The sequence below is a fragment of the Sebastes umbrosus genome, chromosome 15 (genome assembly GCF_015220745.1).
Source record: "Sebastes umbrosus isolate fSebUmb1 chromosome 15, fSebUmb1.pri, whole genome shotgun sequence".
NCBI classification, from domain to species: Eukaryota; Metazoa; Chordata; class Actinopteri; order Perciformes; family Sebastidae; genus Sebastes; species Sebastes umbrosus.
In genome coordinates this window covers 14,157,084-14,172,812 of record NC_051283.1, presented here as the reverse complement: position 1 = coordinate 14,172,812, position 15,729 = coordinate 14,157,084, and the positions used below count along the sequence as shown (strand labels likewise).

General features: G+C 40.7%; 2 protein-coding genes across 4 annotated transcripts in view; one reads left to right on the top strand and one right to left on the bottom strand.

The window, feature by feature from the left end:
• Positions 1-14,488, bottom strand: part of hibadha (3-hydroxyisobutyrate dehydrogenase a) — a 28,426-nt gene extending 13,938 nt beyond the window's left edge. Inside the window, exons 1-4 of the mRNA XM_037794061.1 lie at positions 14,351-14,488; positions 11,118-11,278; positions 10,706-10,815; positions 9,799-9,920 (exon numbers count right to left, since the gene is read on the bottom strand). Of these exons, the coding sequence (XP_037649989.1) occupies positions 9,799-9,920; positions 10,706-10,815; positions 11,118-11,278; positions 14,351-14,420 (463 nt within the window). The 5' untranslated portion in view covers positions 14,421-14,488. The remainder of the gene's footprint in view (positions 1-9,798; positions 9,921-10,705; positions 10,816-11,117; positions 11,279-14,350) is intronic.
• A 137-nt stretch (positions 14,489-14,625) lies between these two features.
• Positions 14,626-15,729, top strand: part of tax1bp1a (Tax1 (human T-cell leukemia virus type I) binding protein 1a) — a 28,962-nt gene continuing 27,858 nt past the window's right edge. For 2 of the 3 annotated variants that reach the window (XM_037794055.1, XM_037794054.1), the window contains exon 1: positions 14,627-14,914. The gene's annotated coding sequence lies outside the window, so the exon portion shown is untranslated. Of the gene's footprint in view, positions 14,915-15,729 lie in introns of all 3 variants that reach the window. The other variant, XM_037794051.1, reaches the window with a different exon arrangement.

Genomic DNA, 15,729 nt, shown 5'->3' with positions numbered 1-15,729 from the left:
TACATATCCTATTCGTGAATTTTGAGGCCGTTATGTCTTTAAAAAGGTGGTGGCTAACAAGTGGCTAAATGAGACTACTAAACGTCATCACACCGACTCGTCCGCCGTACAGTCTTGTTGTGTAAACTCATGTTCATGCGACCGTGGTGTAGTTCGTCTATAGCCGAACGTTAGCTTTTCACTTCTAGCGATTGCATTTACACTTAAAAAATCGTAAAAGTGATGTTCCTTTGTGAAGATTATCTTGTTGAACAAAACATGTAAGTATCATGTGTTTGCCACAGAGTTTATTTTCTGCAATAATCCAAAACCTAATGGAAAAATCCCATTGGCTTTTTGTTGAGAGAACCCACGGCGATGCTAACTTCCTAGTTGACCTAAAAAAATATGTTATACTTGGAGCACTTTATTAGCGAAGGAATTATGACCTGTTTAACTTCCTAACACTAGCTCAAAACATTTATTGTTTTGTTTTTTAACGTGGCATTGAATTGGGTATCGAGAATCGTGATATTTCACCGGTATTGGTATCGACTATTAAATTTCTGTTATCGTGACATCCCTTACACGTACTACCACCTATTTCAGCTTAGAAAAAAGCAGCAGTTTCAGAATAAAGCCAAACGTGCCACTCTAATGTCTAGCAGGCGATCCTTTCTTGGGAAATAATTCCCTTGGGAAAGAACCACCTCTTCCTTCGGTCACGTTCTCTCATCTAGCTCCAGGGTACAAGTTTTGGTTGGCTGAGTAGTGGGTGCCCACCTCCTCACCCCCAAATCACCCAATGCAAAATATTCTCAGAGCAATTCTGAAGCTGGCTGGACTATTAATGAGCCACTCTGTGGCTTTTACTGTGCAGAGTGGAAGGGTTAGCAGAATGAAAGTGGCTCCTACAATATGTTGGATGACGTATGGAGAGGCACTGTGTGTGTGACTGTGTGTGAGCATCTGTAGTTGTGTGTGGCCCGTGCAAGTTAACTTCCATTCTCAATTAGAAAGACACATTTTAACATCTCCTTCATCTGATCTTCTCTGTTAACAAGATCCAAGTTAATAAGCAGACAATCAAGCACTATTAGGACAGATGCTTGACAGCTGGCTTCGCCGACGGGCATCAACCGTGAACATGAGAGGGTGAAACTGGTTGTGTGAAGGCAAAGGAAGATCAGAGAAACAAGTTTGGTTTGGCCTGTTTGTAGTGAACACTCAATTCATTAGCACTTCTTTCATTACACACAAAAGAATCAACCGAAGCGATTCATGACAGCCTTAAAACCTTTTAAACTGGGGCTCTTTTTGAAGTGGTGTGTAATATGTACAAAGTAAGTGAGAATGTCTGTGTACAACGTGCATGCAGTATCAGTGTGTGGGTTCCTGTGTATATGTGTATGTGTGTGTGCAGCAGGGACAGGTGCAGATCCCAGAGCCGGCCGCCAATAAGACGTCAGTTGGAGCTTCTGAGGCCGTGTCTCGGAGTTACGAGCCGCATGTAAACCAGTAGGCACTTTTTATTGGTGGTGGGTTTAAATTAAACTACATTTGTGAATATGAGGCTACGCAAACAACACACACACACACACACACACAAAAAGGGATGTTCCCAGAGTTTGGTAATGAATGACGCATTTGACAATGAGCCACAACCCTGCTTTTTCCTCCTCAGGCAGAGAGTACACAGAAAAACACTTGGAGCTAAAACAACACCTATAATATAATATAAGAGCTCCTCCAAACATCTCATTTCCTAAAATGATAATGGAACTGTTCTTACTTCAAGAACGGCTGGAGAGATTTAGGGATACGCCTGATTTTAGGTCGCAACTTCAAGTCCAAATGTAGTTTGGACAAACAAACTCTTTGGCTTTGGCAATATCCTACGTTGTTTACAACTAACTTTTTAACTATATGCACATGTAAAGTTTTGGCTCGGCTGATAATTCAGACTGAATAGAGCCATCACACTTAACAGTGCAACAGCCTTGAGTCAATGGGAGTCGACTGCTTGCAGTGTAAGCCAGAGGGGGTAGGATGTTTACAGGCCAACAACGCAGCCTCATGTGGTCCACCATTATAATTACACCCCAGGGCAGATCTTTTTCTCAAACACATTAAAAACCGAAACAGACCCTGTAAAGAGCGTAACGGATATCGAGTAAATACGTGAAACGGTACGAGGGTGCGCGTTAACCAAAATCGCTCACACACACGTATAAAAAAAAAATCTGCACTTTCAATAGTTTATCTGCCAACTTTGCTAATGTTCCTCTGTTACGTTAAAAGCAGGCTCTTTATCGGCTCCAGTTAATGAGCGCAGCAGAGCCATGAGAACCGACTCCTGCACACACAAAACACTCCATGAGAACCTTGACTGGAGAAAAGTTTGGGTTTTGTGAAAAAGAAAACAAGGGAAGTGTTAATTCAGTTTAGAGCTTAGTTTCTGAGTTACTACAGCCTTAAAAGGTTTAGTTTGCAATGCCTGTCCATTGACCACCAGACCAGCCCTCATCATCATCACCATCATCATCATTATCATCATCATCATCAGTAACTGCTCTATTCCGTAGGGGAGAGGCTGGTCAATGGTAGGTGACACAGGATGGAGGGAGCAGCAAAGGTCCACAATCAATCCTTTCTCTGGCCCAATGAGACTCATCTAGGAAGAAGCAAGTTAATAATGATCCCCAATTAGGATGCTTGCAGGCAGGGACACTGACAAACACTTAAACATATACACACTCACATGGGTGAGGTGCAGAAACTGACCTTCATACAGACAGAATGCTAATTCACTTTTAGGTGAGTGACATGCAGTGTGACGTTTGACAGACTTTTTGTATGGCTCATACACCAGCTCACTATTTTGTCTGCACACACGCACACACAGCAGATGACATACGGGCAGAGATGTGAGAGCCAGTCCCCAGCTGCCGTGGGTTTACCCCCATCTGGAGCATAGGCTAGAGTCCCCCGTCACCACCCCTCCATCATCACCACCCCTAGTCTCTTTACCGCCCGACACCCTCCCTCCCACTGGCCCCCACCGTTCCCCCTATGTCACCAGAACCCGTCAGTGAGAGGCTTGTTATGCTAATCTAGTCTTTGGACCGCTGACGCTCTCTAGTACTGGTAAGCCATCAACTTGACAGACTGCGACAGCACCACCCCCTGCCCATCCGACCTGATTCCTGAACTCAGTTTCAGAGAATCCTCACTAACCTTCACTAAACTGCCTTTATGGCCTGATCAGTGCTCTTCTGCTGCTTCCTCTCACCAGAGGCACCAGTGGCAGATTTCACAAGACAAGTTAGACTGGTCTTTGGTTTTGTTACTAAGTCAACTATATTTACTTTCCACCAATTCATTTAACTCTCTGAGCCCCACAACGGCAGGTTTGAAAGGCATTGCCAAAAATACACCATTTATCATAACCAGACACTGTAAAAGCAGAAATTAACGACGAGTTGAATGAATCATGTGTGGTGAACGCTTCCGTCAGGAAACGTAACCAAATCTAAGCTTAAAATAGTGATATTTCATTAAAACAACTTCAACATGTCTGATTGAAAATGTCACCAAAAACAAACCGTTTGCACTAACCACATCCTGCAAAAAACATTAAATTCTGCGCTCCTCAGCGCAAATGTGAAGCTGTGAATGACTCAGCTGAGACCAACAGTCACATGACAAAAAGTCAGTGAAACTTTGAATGAGCTGCAGGCGGTCGTGTCTAGAAGGGAGCCGGCAAAACCACGAAATCTGATCTGAGATCTGCAAAAATTTGCAAAAACTCTCGCTGCCCGACGACTTATGCTAACCTTAACCATTCGTGGTCAATTCCTAACCTTAACCATTCGAGGTCAATGCCTAACCTTGACTAGTCGTGATCAATGCCTAACCTTAACTAGTCGTGATCAATGCCTAACCTTAACAATCTCGCGAGAGTTTCCCCAGTTTGTGGGCTCCCTTCTAGTCACTACCACACTACACAGAGCAGAGAGAAGAGAGGACAAGACAGGTTGTAAGTAGACGTTTTAAAAATGTAAATAGCTCAATATGTAGCCTACAGCATGTAGAACCCCCCTTTTTTTCCCAATATTGGTAACAGTTGTGGGCACTTGAGAAAATGTTGTATATATAGATTTCATTGACTTCCAATTTGTGTAAAATAAATTGTAAAAGAAGTTGTACTGCACAAAATACATTTTTGAGTTCTCTATCTTCTAGCCATGATTGTGCTGTTTTTCCATAGGGGTGCAGGATTTATATATTGCAGTGAAAAATGAGGCCACAGTGAGTAAAATGTGACAGGAGCAAAAAGTGCCCTGAAACTGCTTGGGCTTCAGAGTCTGGATTCTCAGTGTCAAATGAATGCACTGGATAGTGCCCTCAAAAATTCCCACAATGGAACAAAAAATCATGTACACTATTTGCTAAAATTTCCTGCGACACTACACCTGTCAGTGATGGCACAAAATGACGATTCATGAGTTCCAAAATCTCAATTTACTGTTCACTGTAGAGTTAACAAACGTTAAGGTTTATTTAAGAAGGGAATCGTGAATGAGTGAACAGGGGGGTGATTTCAGTCCTGATGACAAAAAAACACAAAAAGGACAACAGGGTTAATACTAGAGCTGCAACTATTAGTTGTTTAATCGATTACAACAAACAATTTGACAACATCACCTCATCGTTAATAGCAGCCATAGTTTATACTTTAAGAGATTTAAGTTTAACAAAGAGACTTCTTTTAGGACCAAAATACTCCCTTGGAAAAAGATTTTCATTAAATAAGTGTCTGTAGTCACTATCAAATAATTTAATAGTGATTGAGCATATGGCCCACTGATGAAAGTATTGCAATATTTACTATATATATTTGCAGTATTAAAAACTGGGTGTCTGTGGTGACATTCCCGCGAAGAAATGCTGACAAAACACTTGACTTTTATCATCAAGTAGTCACAGGAAATGCAATATGTTTGTCAGTGAGCTAGACACTGACTGCTGTCGTTCATCATAAACAGCATTTTTTGACAGGCAATCGTTTTGAAATATTGCAGGGAGTGATGGAATAAGAAGGATCAGTTACAGTGAGCTGTTAGATGAAGAGCTGCAGGCGACAGGCTGCACACCTCCGACTTCTCAGCGAGATAACCAACTACTTTCACTTTCGCTGTTCACAGACTCCCGCAGTGTGCAGCATAAAATCAGATCACGGTTGCTCACTGAATGATGGACAAAAAGTTCAAAGCTTAAATGTTAAACTAAACAGCTTTGGGAAACCAGTGAAGTAAAAACTAATAACGAGTTTCTGAATTTATCTCAAGTCTGACTCTGTATAGTCAAAGTTGATCTTTGTGGAAGAAGCCCCAGGTCCCGTGTGCCTGGAGGGAGAAATGAGTCTATATCAGTCAGCAAAGAAGTGGATTGGCAGCGTTGACTGACGAACAAACTGGTGCCAACGTTGGTTTGAACAAGCTCTTACAGGCTGGAGGATGACGTTCAAACTGTCAGCAAATGACACACTGCAACGCTCAGGCTTCGGTTGATGTGGTATGGATATGATTAGAGTGGTGTTGAGACTCAGCCTAAAGAGGTAGTTAGCTCAGGATTATAAGACCTCGCAAACAAGCAACATTAGCCCGAGAGCCCGTGGTCCCACAACAGCTAGGCTCCTTCTCGCTTTCATTTGCACCGATAGCTCACTTTCCCACACTGGGAAAAGCACAATGAAAGGTTTTTTAGGGCCGTTTTTAAAGCCGTCGTCCGTTAGCAGTGTGGCAGCCCACCATGGGCACACAGACACAAACGCAGGCATTCTGGGTAATTACTGCTAACGACCCCGCCGCTTGTTAGCCAGACCTCCTATTTTTGCCATCACGGTGCCAACACCCTGAGCCTGTGACATCAGAGCTTGTTTTGTTGTGGGTCAACTTTGCATGCGGACGCTTTTAATGACACCAGACAGCGGTAGAAGTGTGTGTGTGTGCAAGCAAATGTTAGCATGCCTGACGAACCAGCGGCTAAGTTAATATAAATGTGTCCATGCAGGAGAGTGTTTACACAGAGATTACAACTCTGTATGCGTGTGTGTGTGTGTGTGGGCTAAAGCCAAGTCACTGGTCAATGTGCAAGACTGAAAGCCAGCGAGATGCCCATGAGAAGAAAGTGAACGTTTTTTTTTGATTGCTCTTTTTAAAAAGGGTTATGACTCCGCTATTCAGATCCCACGGTTGGCTGCCAAACCTCCAGTGACGCACACAACATACACACGCTCACATTTCTGTGTAAAATACGCCACCTCACACACCACACATACACGAAAGGATTCATTTTATCTCAAAAGAAAAATCTAAATTAAAAACAAAAACAAATGCAGAAACCACGAAAAGTGCAGACTGTGTCTGCAAAAAGTTTAAGAGTACGGGAGATCACAGCAAGTCTGTGCCGAGTGTATTGTTATCCTCAGTGAACAAAATACATTTTTATTGGACAATGTTTTTTTATTTAAGTCAATTCAATCAAGTGTATCCAACAGCAGTGGTGGAAGGAGTATTCAGATTGTTTACTTAAGCAAAAGTAGCAAAATACGCTGTTATAAATAAAAGTCCTGTATTCAAAATCTTACTTAAATAAAAATATGTAAGTATTATCATCAAAATATACTTAAAAAGTAAAGGTACTCATTATGCAGAATGGCCCTATTCAGAATAATATAAGTTGTATCACTGGATTATAATTATTGATGCATTAATGTGCAAAGGTGGACCTCATTTTAACGACTTCATATACTGCTGGGTAGCTTAATCTATAATGCATCATAATTTATTAGTTTATTTATATTTTGTATTAATAAGTTGAATCTGCAAAGTAACTAGTTACTAATCTTCTCAATTAAATGTAGTGAAGAAAAAGTACAATATTGGCTTCCAAAATGTAGTGAGAAGTATAAAGTAGCATTAAATAAAATACTCAAGTAAAGTACAAGTAGCCCAAAAGTGTACTTACTGTAAGTACAATACTTGAGTAAATGTACAATCCTACATTGTCCTACAGATATAATGAATGATATAGTATAAATATAATGTTATATTATTGTATGTCTGAATCTGTCTGACACAATACCAGCTGTTCTTTTTTACTAAATTTAAGTATTGACATATTTTCTGTTTACCTTTATATTATATTGCGTTTCATAGACATACAGCAATAATACCAGAACTATTTAGAGTACTATTGGTCACAGAGGTGAGCTGCTGTCACCCTTACTCTTGCACACACATACAGACACACAAAACCTCATGAGGATGACAATGCCCTATTTGGGTAGGGTGCCATCTCCTGGTTGGAACAGAACATGTAACCTCATATCCCACCCGCAGATGTGGAAAGTGTGGTGGGGTTGGGGGGGATAACGGCAATTTCCCATGAAGTTGCCAGACTTGCCACATGTTGAAACCCTCTTTCATGACCTGTATGTCTCCACAGGTTTAGCCTGGCTTATCAGGGTCACACCATCACCGTCAACTACCATTCCCTATAGCTCAGAGTGGGGTTGAATGTGTGCATTTTAGGGCAGCAACTAACCATTTCTTTTCATATCGGTTGATTCTTTATTTAGATTAATCGACTTGTTTTGTCAATAAAATGCCCATCACAAGTTCCCAAAGCCCTAGGTGAATCTTTAAATTACTTGTTTTGTCAGACCTACAGTACAAACCCAAAAGATTTTCATTTATAATAATATAAAACAGAGAAAATCCTTACATTTCAGAGGCTGGAGCTAGGGATCGTTTGGCACTTTTGCTTCAGAAATTACTTATATTGATTAAATTGATTGATTGAGCAGAATTATTCTCAAAAAATCAAGTACTTTTCTGCTGAGAATCTTCTACTATTGCGCACTATAGCTACTATATATGCACTTATGGATATGACTTATGGATGTCATGCATATGTGCATGACAGAAAAGAGTGTCTGCAGAGCTGGTTGCAGAGGCCAGAGGTAGCGGGTAAATCATTGGTCATCTCAGGCTAGTAAAAGAGGCTTAGTTAAGTGACAGGAGAGGAAGAACCTTCACAGAGGACTGCACACACAAACTGGGCACTGTCTATAGTATGTAAACAGTGTGTGTGTTAAGGGAGAGTAACGGGCTTAACGCTCTGATCTCGGTGACTGCAGTCGGTCTGTTCTGCAGACGCCAGCTGGTAAACATGCCAGTGTGGGCCAAGTCTGTGTTTGTACGGGCGAGGGCGGGAGCTACAGTGTGTATTGTGCATGAATTAAAGATTGTGCAATAAAAAAGCAAATAGAGTCTGATCAGAGTTAGTAGTCAGATGTGCAGGAGTGCCAGGATGTAGCGTACCTTAACTGTATACCTGAGTGAAAAGAATTGTGTGCATGTGTGTATGTGAGGAAGAGAAAGAGTGAGATGGACAGTTTTACTGCGATGTGTCTCCTTCATGTCTTATCTCCCTCCTCTCCTCTCCTGCACTCCATGTGAGGGCAGATTCTCTCCTCTTTATGACTCTTTATCTGACATGAAAGGCACTAACATGGGATACCCGCCATTACGGCTCCATCAACATGAAAAGCTCTGACACGGGATTCTCCGCTGCGGCTCAGCCCATTAAGGATGACTGGCGATCCTGTGCTCTGTCAAGGAGCCGTCACAAGCAGACAGCACCGACATAATGAGGACTTAAAACCTTAACCTTGCCTTTAAGACCTCTGGTCAAAAGCAGCAATAAAACCTCAAGAGGGCACCTACTGGCTGGCCCGCTCGGTAATTACAACCCGTGTCCTAGCACTAACCCAAAAGGTCCCATAGTTTAGATATACAAAAGAGTGTAAGATAGTTCAGAAGTAAGGCCGAGGGGTCATAGGCCTAACACAATGATTGGTATTCTCAAATGAACAAACTAGCAGCCTGATTCTGCTTTTGATACAGCCACATACACCCGACCAGTGATAATGGTTTTAAAGAGAGATATAAAGCTTACGATTCAGACATACCTTCAGCTACACAGAATCACAAAATCAAATAGAGATGGACTTTGCAGATGTGAAGTGCTTGGAGACAAAGACTATGTTCACATTACCAGCAAATGTTTAACAATATGTCAACGAAAATAGTTGAAGACTATTTGCCTCGTCATTTAAAAGTCATTTAACATGTAAATTAACTTCTCAATCTGACTTTTCACAATTCACTCAGTTCTTCTGATAAATATGTCATGTTTCACAGAGCAGAACTCAGATTTAATGAAATCACATGTATAAAAAATTGCATGGACGTGCTGACAGGCGGTGTTTCGGTATGTCAGACAGTAACGTCACACATCTTACTTTAGTTTATTTAACTTAGTTCACAAAAGAGCTGTTAAAGTTAAATATCAGCCGAAATGAAAAGTCTTTCTTTAGGAGTCATACAAAGTCCTACATTATGATTTAAGAGCATCATCTGTGTAACGGGGAACCCAGATCTGTCAAATTGAGCAATATATTAAAAGGAGTCTGGCAGTCACTGGACTCCAACAACTCCAGTGTGTATTTTCGGAACAATGTGCTGTGGGACGGCGGTCCCCGGTGTGTGATGTTATTGGTTGCATGTGAGGCATTTCAGGACAGAGATCTGTTCACACTGATGTCAGATATGGGTCACTTCAAACATGATTGGCACAAAAATCGGATCTGGGCAAAAAATCGTAATTGAGCATTGTAATGTGAACGTAGCCGAAGACAGCAAATCAAAGAGATGCACATGCTTATAAATTATTTGGGTGACACATTACCTCCTGACACTGGAGCATCCATGAACACGGCACCCATCTTCTCTGCAGCGACTGCCATCTCTCTTGAGACGGCAGGGTCGATGGTGGAGGAGTCAATCAACAGCGTTCCCTTCTTCACCTTCCTAAAGAGGGCAAGACAAAAAGCATTTAGACTTCATGTACAGTGCATAAACTATGTTTTGTCTGGCCATGCCTTTCTGTTTGTACATTAAGCTGTATATTAGTTGAACATTTTAAATACTTGGGCACAATTACTGATCAGAGACCCTAACTTTTAATGAGAACTCAAGAGAGCATTTTTAAAAGAGCCAATCAGCAGTTGTTTTTAAATCAGGAAGCTGAGGAGCTTTGGTGTTATCCAACACATACTTGAAATGGCATACAGATGCCTGGTTGAAAGCATTTTATCATTTAACATAACAGCATGGTATGGCAACTTGAGTGCAAAGAGCAAAAACAAGCATATTGCAGGGAAAGTGATTGGCAAGTCACAGAAACAACTTTGCAATATATTTGACAGTGCTGTACACAGGTAGATTAAACATATAACTACAGATACCTCACATCTACTACACTCAGGGTTTGAGCTGCTTCCGTCTGGCCGTCGATTTAGGGTCCCAAGGGTCAGCCGGAACATATATATGAAGTCTTTTGTTCCCTGTGTCATACGGGCATCGAACTCGGAATGACTGCACCAGGGAACACTTGTTATAATATAAGATGTGCTCTCTTTTATTATTTACATAACCTACTGCTACCTGCCCATTGCATTATTGTATATTGTATACTGTATATTTGTGTATTTTAATGGTGTGTAGTGTTACGTGTATTGTATATAACTTTGCTGTATTTGGAGAGGCCAAAGACAAATCTCCACTGAGGTACGGAGGGGTTGTATTTTGCTTACTTGAGGATGCCATTTGGGCCCATGTAGACTTCAATGACGTTGGGACTGGAAGGTAGCATTGTGAAGATGCGGTCTGCTTTCTCCGCCACCTCTCCTGGAGTGTCTACTACCTGAATATTGCACAATATCATCACATCATCAACACAAAATAAACATCTTCATGAACAAATGGGATGTATTGTAGCTCTTATTTATGACAACCTGTTGGCTCAGAAGCACATATTCATTTAGTCGCTGTTCTAAAGAAACTGCAGTGAGTTTCAATGAATGGGTGGTGAAAGCTTGCAAACGCTCGTCAATATGATGTGTATTCTTGGCTGAGTTGGCCTATTAAATGTCAAATCTTATGTTATATATTTGTAACATTCTATTAAATGTTCAACCGTCCATATATGATGTGTTACTGACTGACCTGGGCACCGATGTCCTGCAGCTCCTTGCAAGACTCAGGGAAGACATCAGTGGCAATAACGGGATAACCGTTTTTCAACAGGTTTCTGGCCATGGGAGTGCCCATGTTTCCCAGACCAACAAACCCCACTGGTGTTTTTGAGGCCATTGATCGCGTCGACACTGAGGGAGGATAACAAAGACGCCATTAGAGGTGTGAGAAAACATGTGAGACTTGTTGTTTAGTTGAAGTCCAGAGCAATACAAACACATTACAATCATAAATGTAGAGAGGCTGCACACATCTGTAATAACATCATTTTTACTTGTGGAAATGCAGTTGATTAGTTTGATTCTGCTTACCTAATAAAGGCAAGGCAAGTTCATTTGTATATCTCCTTTCAAACACTGAAGAAATTCGAAGTGCTTTACATAAAATGGAGGCAAAACTACTTTCCACCATGAGTAGTGCTATGAAAAATGTGGTTTCCTATGGTTAATGACTGCCAGGTCAAATGGCAGTGAAAAGCAACTGAACTGCTTAAATTTTCCAGAAGGAAATGCTCTAATCAGAATCAATAACAACAGAGCAAATCTTTCTGCTGCAACTTACGACCAGCTTTTGGGCAGTCTGGCCAGGCTATTAAACACTGCTGTCTCAGCCAAGGTACAGCCAGGTTAACAGATACTAAACAGAGTGGAAACTCTGGCAGTGAACCAACCAGACTACGACAAGAGGATTAGGCCTGGAGAGTGAAGCCCAAACAGAAAGTCCTCAGCTAACCCTTCAACATATACTGTAGGTACCACATTGCTATTACTCCAGGGATGATATTCTCTAACACTGGCCTAAGATGACCGACATAAATATACTTTCTTCAGGTGTTGCTTACTTTGCATGGAATAAGTTTTGTCCTAATGACACTCCAACATCTAGTAAGATGAGTAGCTACAATAATGTTGTGATCTATGAAATAAAAACAACAATTGAACAGATGCTTCTTCCAGACAGACATGTAGCCTTGGTGCTCTGTCTGTCTTGCAACATTGCGGCCCATAACATGACACCCATTTTCCCTAAACTGAGTTTATGAATTGAATCATATGATCCTTACAAAATAAACCTTACAAAAATTGCAACATGTCTGATCTAATTAGGGCTGACCTGAATGCTTTGAAGTTTTGGAGCTTTGTTTTTTTTTGTTTTTATATAAAAATATGTAATAATAATATAAATCCCCAAATAGCCCATGAAATAAGGAATAATCCCACAAAACTATTCAACACGGATAACGCTGTTTGTTGTATGTGTAGAGGTGTGTGTGTACAGTAGTGCAGCAGCAGCACTGTACCGAAGCTTCAAATACCTTTGAATATTTCTCACCGAAGCTTTGAAGCCCAAAAAATGGTATTCGGGACAGCCCTAGAACTAATACTTCTTTTTTCCAATTACATTACTACTGACATGTTTCAGAAATGCAAGACAGAAGATCTTTTGGTTAGTATGGGAATATTGTTCCCATAGTTATGACACATTTCAGTTGTCTGTTTCTGCTTTAAAGTCCTTATTCAGTCCATGACAGCATACTCGACTACTAGTTTTGTGTATTTATTATATACAAAATAGATATTTATTTGAATATAATAATAATATGGCTTAATATGTTCACACAAGTATGTCAACCCATTTGAAATGGTTGCTGGCATTACTTTGCAATGGACTTTGAAACTGGGCTGTACAGGACTGTGACAAGACCACGTCTGCTTTGTAAAGGCAGTACATGGGGAAATGGGAAAGCACTGTATTTGGGCCTTGAGAGGAAGTTTCTTCACAGAAATCATTCATGTAAGCCAAATTGAACCATTGCAATGCAATGCCAGTAGCCTATACCTTTAGGAAAAATATATATATATTATAATGGTTCACATCACAGCACAACTATTTCAACACCAGAGAGTGCAGTGAAGAAAAGGACCAGTGTAACTATGATATCATGTCAGTGCTCCCTGAATTTCTAGTACTATTCAAATGCTGTCGCTGCTCCTAAACTATGGAACAAGTTCCCCCCTGATATACGCACTGTCACTGCCCTAGTACTTTTTAAATCTAAACTCAAGAATTTTTATTTAGATGGCTTTTAATACCTAGTAGCGCTGTGACATTTTTTCCTGTGCTTTTTATGTACCCTTTTATGATTTTATGATATGTTATGTTTTTATTCCTGTTATTTCTTGATGTTAATGTAAAGCACTTTGGGTACCTTTCAGTTATTGTAAAGGGGCTTTACAAATAAATGTTGATTGATTGATTGAAATCAATATTCACTGTTGCTGTCTCAGAAAGCATAGTTGTGTCGCATTGTAGGAGGGGCAGGGAGGAGTGGACGTTGTGTTACAATCCAAGGCTAATCCATGAATGCATGTAATGAATTATTGAGAATAACAACACCTAAAGCAGACTTGCATAAACAAAACCCACTGCAGACTCTCATACCATCTATCTAGAACACTATAAAGAGATCACTGTCAGTTAAAAGTAGCTGGTACTACATTTCTGATCTTCTGCTATGTTATGAACCATCCAGACCTCTCAGGTCATCTGGATCAGGTCTGCTTAGTGTCCCCAGAGTCAGAACAAAACATGCAGAAGCAGATTTTATGCACCAAATATTTGGAACAAGCTCCCAGAAAACCTGCAGGACCAACTCCAACTCTGAGTTATTTGAAATCAAAGCTTAAAACCTTCCTGTTTGCTGCTGCTGCCTTTTATTAAACCAGATAATGATCTTATATACTGCACTAGAGCTTTTACTCTTGTGTGTTATACTCTATTTTAGCTTCTATCCTTTTTAGCTTGTTTTTATTATCTAATCTTTAATGCTTTTATAACTGTTTTAATTATGTCTTAATGTTCTTTTGCACTTTGTCAAAATGTTCTTGAATGTTTATGTAAAGCACTTTGAATTGCCCTGTTGCTGAAATGTGCTATACAAATAAAGCTGCCTTGCCTTGTTACTGGCCATTGCTTCACATGTCATTATGCTCATGTCCACTAAGCACATTGTCCAACATACTGCATGATTGAACACCACACAGCAGGTGGTCACACTTAACTAGCACCAACAGTAAGTATTCATACTTTCTACAGTGGGCTAAGAAGCTAAGCTAAGCTACCAGGCTGCTGCAGCAGACACTGTTCCTCTCAACAACACGGTAAAAAACGGCACAAGGAAACAACATAAGTGAATACTTTACCGAAAGCAAGGTCGACATGTTTATTCCACCTTAACAGTAAATGTCTTGACCCTCTAAACAACGCAGCCATGCTTCTTCTCTCCTCTTGACCTCAGTGTACAGTGACAGCTGTCAAGCACAGGAAAAGCACCAGCTGAACTGCTCATGATTGACTGTGATTTCAGCCAATCACAGCGCTCGGTGAGTTTCCCGCAGCCAATGGGAACGCGGCGAAGGCGGGACTTCCTGTGTTTTTTTTTTTACATAGTTACTACTCTAGTATATGATGATTAACATGAGTAATCCTGTGGTATTGTTGTAAATCAGAAGGGATATAAACGTATGAAGCAACTTGATTGAAGTAACTTGAGTATTTAATAGAGTTATCTCCAGTCGTAGAGACGTATATCTCTCTCTCCTCAGCATCAGCATCACTCTGCTCTGCTCAGCATCCCGGAAGTTCAGCATCATCTTGCTCCTTCAGGAAGAGACGCATCATCGTCAGAGCTTTTGTCAACAACGAGGGACTAGTGGCAAAAAACATCGGCCAGAAATCCCCTCTTTTGTGGAATTCATATGAAAAGGGTACTCTTTTCTATTTCAAGCTGAATTAAACGCCTGTGATTTCTGTGTTTTGTGTCAGAACAGCTAGCTATCATGTTCAGCTACAGTAGCTAGTGACTTGGCCTGTTCACATGCTAGCTGCCTAGCAACCGTCACTAAGATTATCCTCTCACTAGCTCGTGAGTGTTTATCACTGTGGCTGTTATGGTTAAACTGGTTAAGATGAATTTGAGAATCTGTTATGATTGTAACTTTCATTTATCTCGGGTTGGGTTGAATGGAGATGTCAGGGGGGCAGGATGGGGTTTGTTGTTTTAGCTTTATTCTCATCCAGGAAAAAGATGAATGGATGTTGGGAGTGATGTTGCATCCAGCTACACATTCACAGCTATACCACTAATGGCTCAGTTTGAGCATTTAAAAAGCTGTAATACTGTACTGTATTAGTCTCAGTGATGTGGTGGTAGATGGGTATATAATATGGCTTCCAGCCCCCTTAACTATACATCAGCTAGGTATTCAATTTGGTGAAAGATTTAAGCTTTATTATCATAAAGTTGGGGGGCTTGCAAGAGACAACTTGGTGGTCAAAATTAATGCTGCAGAGATCTCTTGACTTTTAATAATTTGTGTCAAGCTCCAGTGGATACTACTGTATATGTCCTCTAATGCAATTTTTTCTTACACCGTCACTGCCTGGTTTAAAGACCGAGGCTTTGACTCACCATCTTTGACCTGACAAAGCTCCTCCAGAGCCACAGAAGACACATTAAACCACTGTTTTCAGTGCTGAATAGTAGTAGTAGTATAATACCATCTATTATCTGTAACTGCTT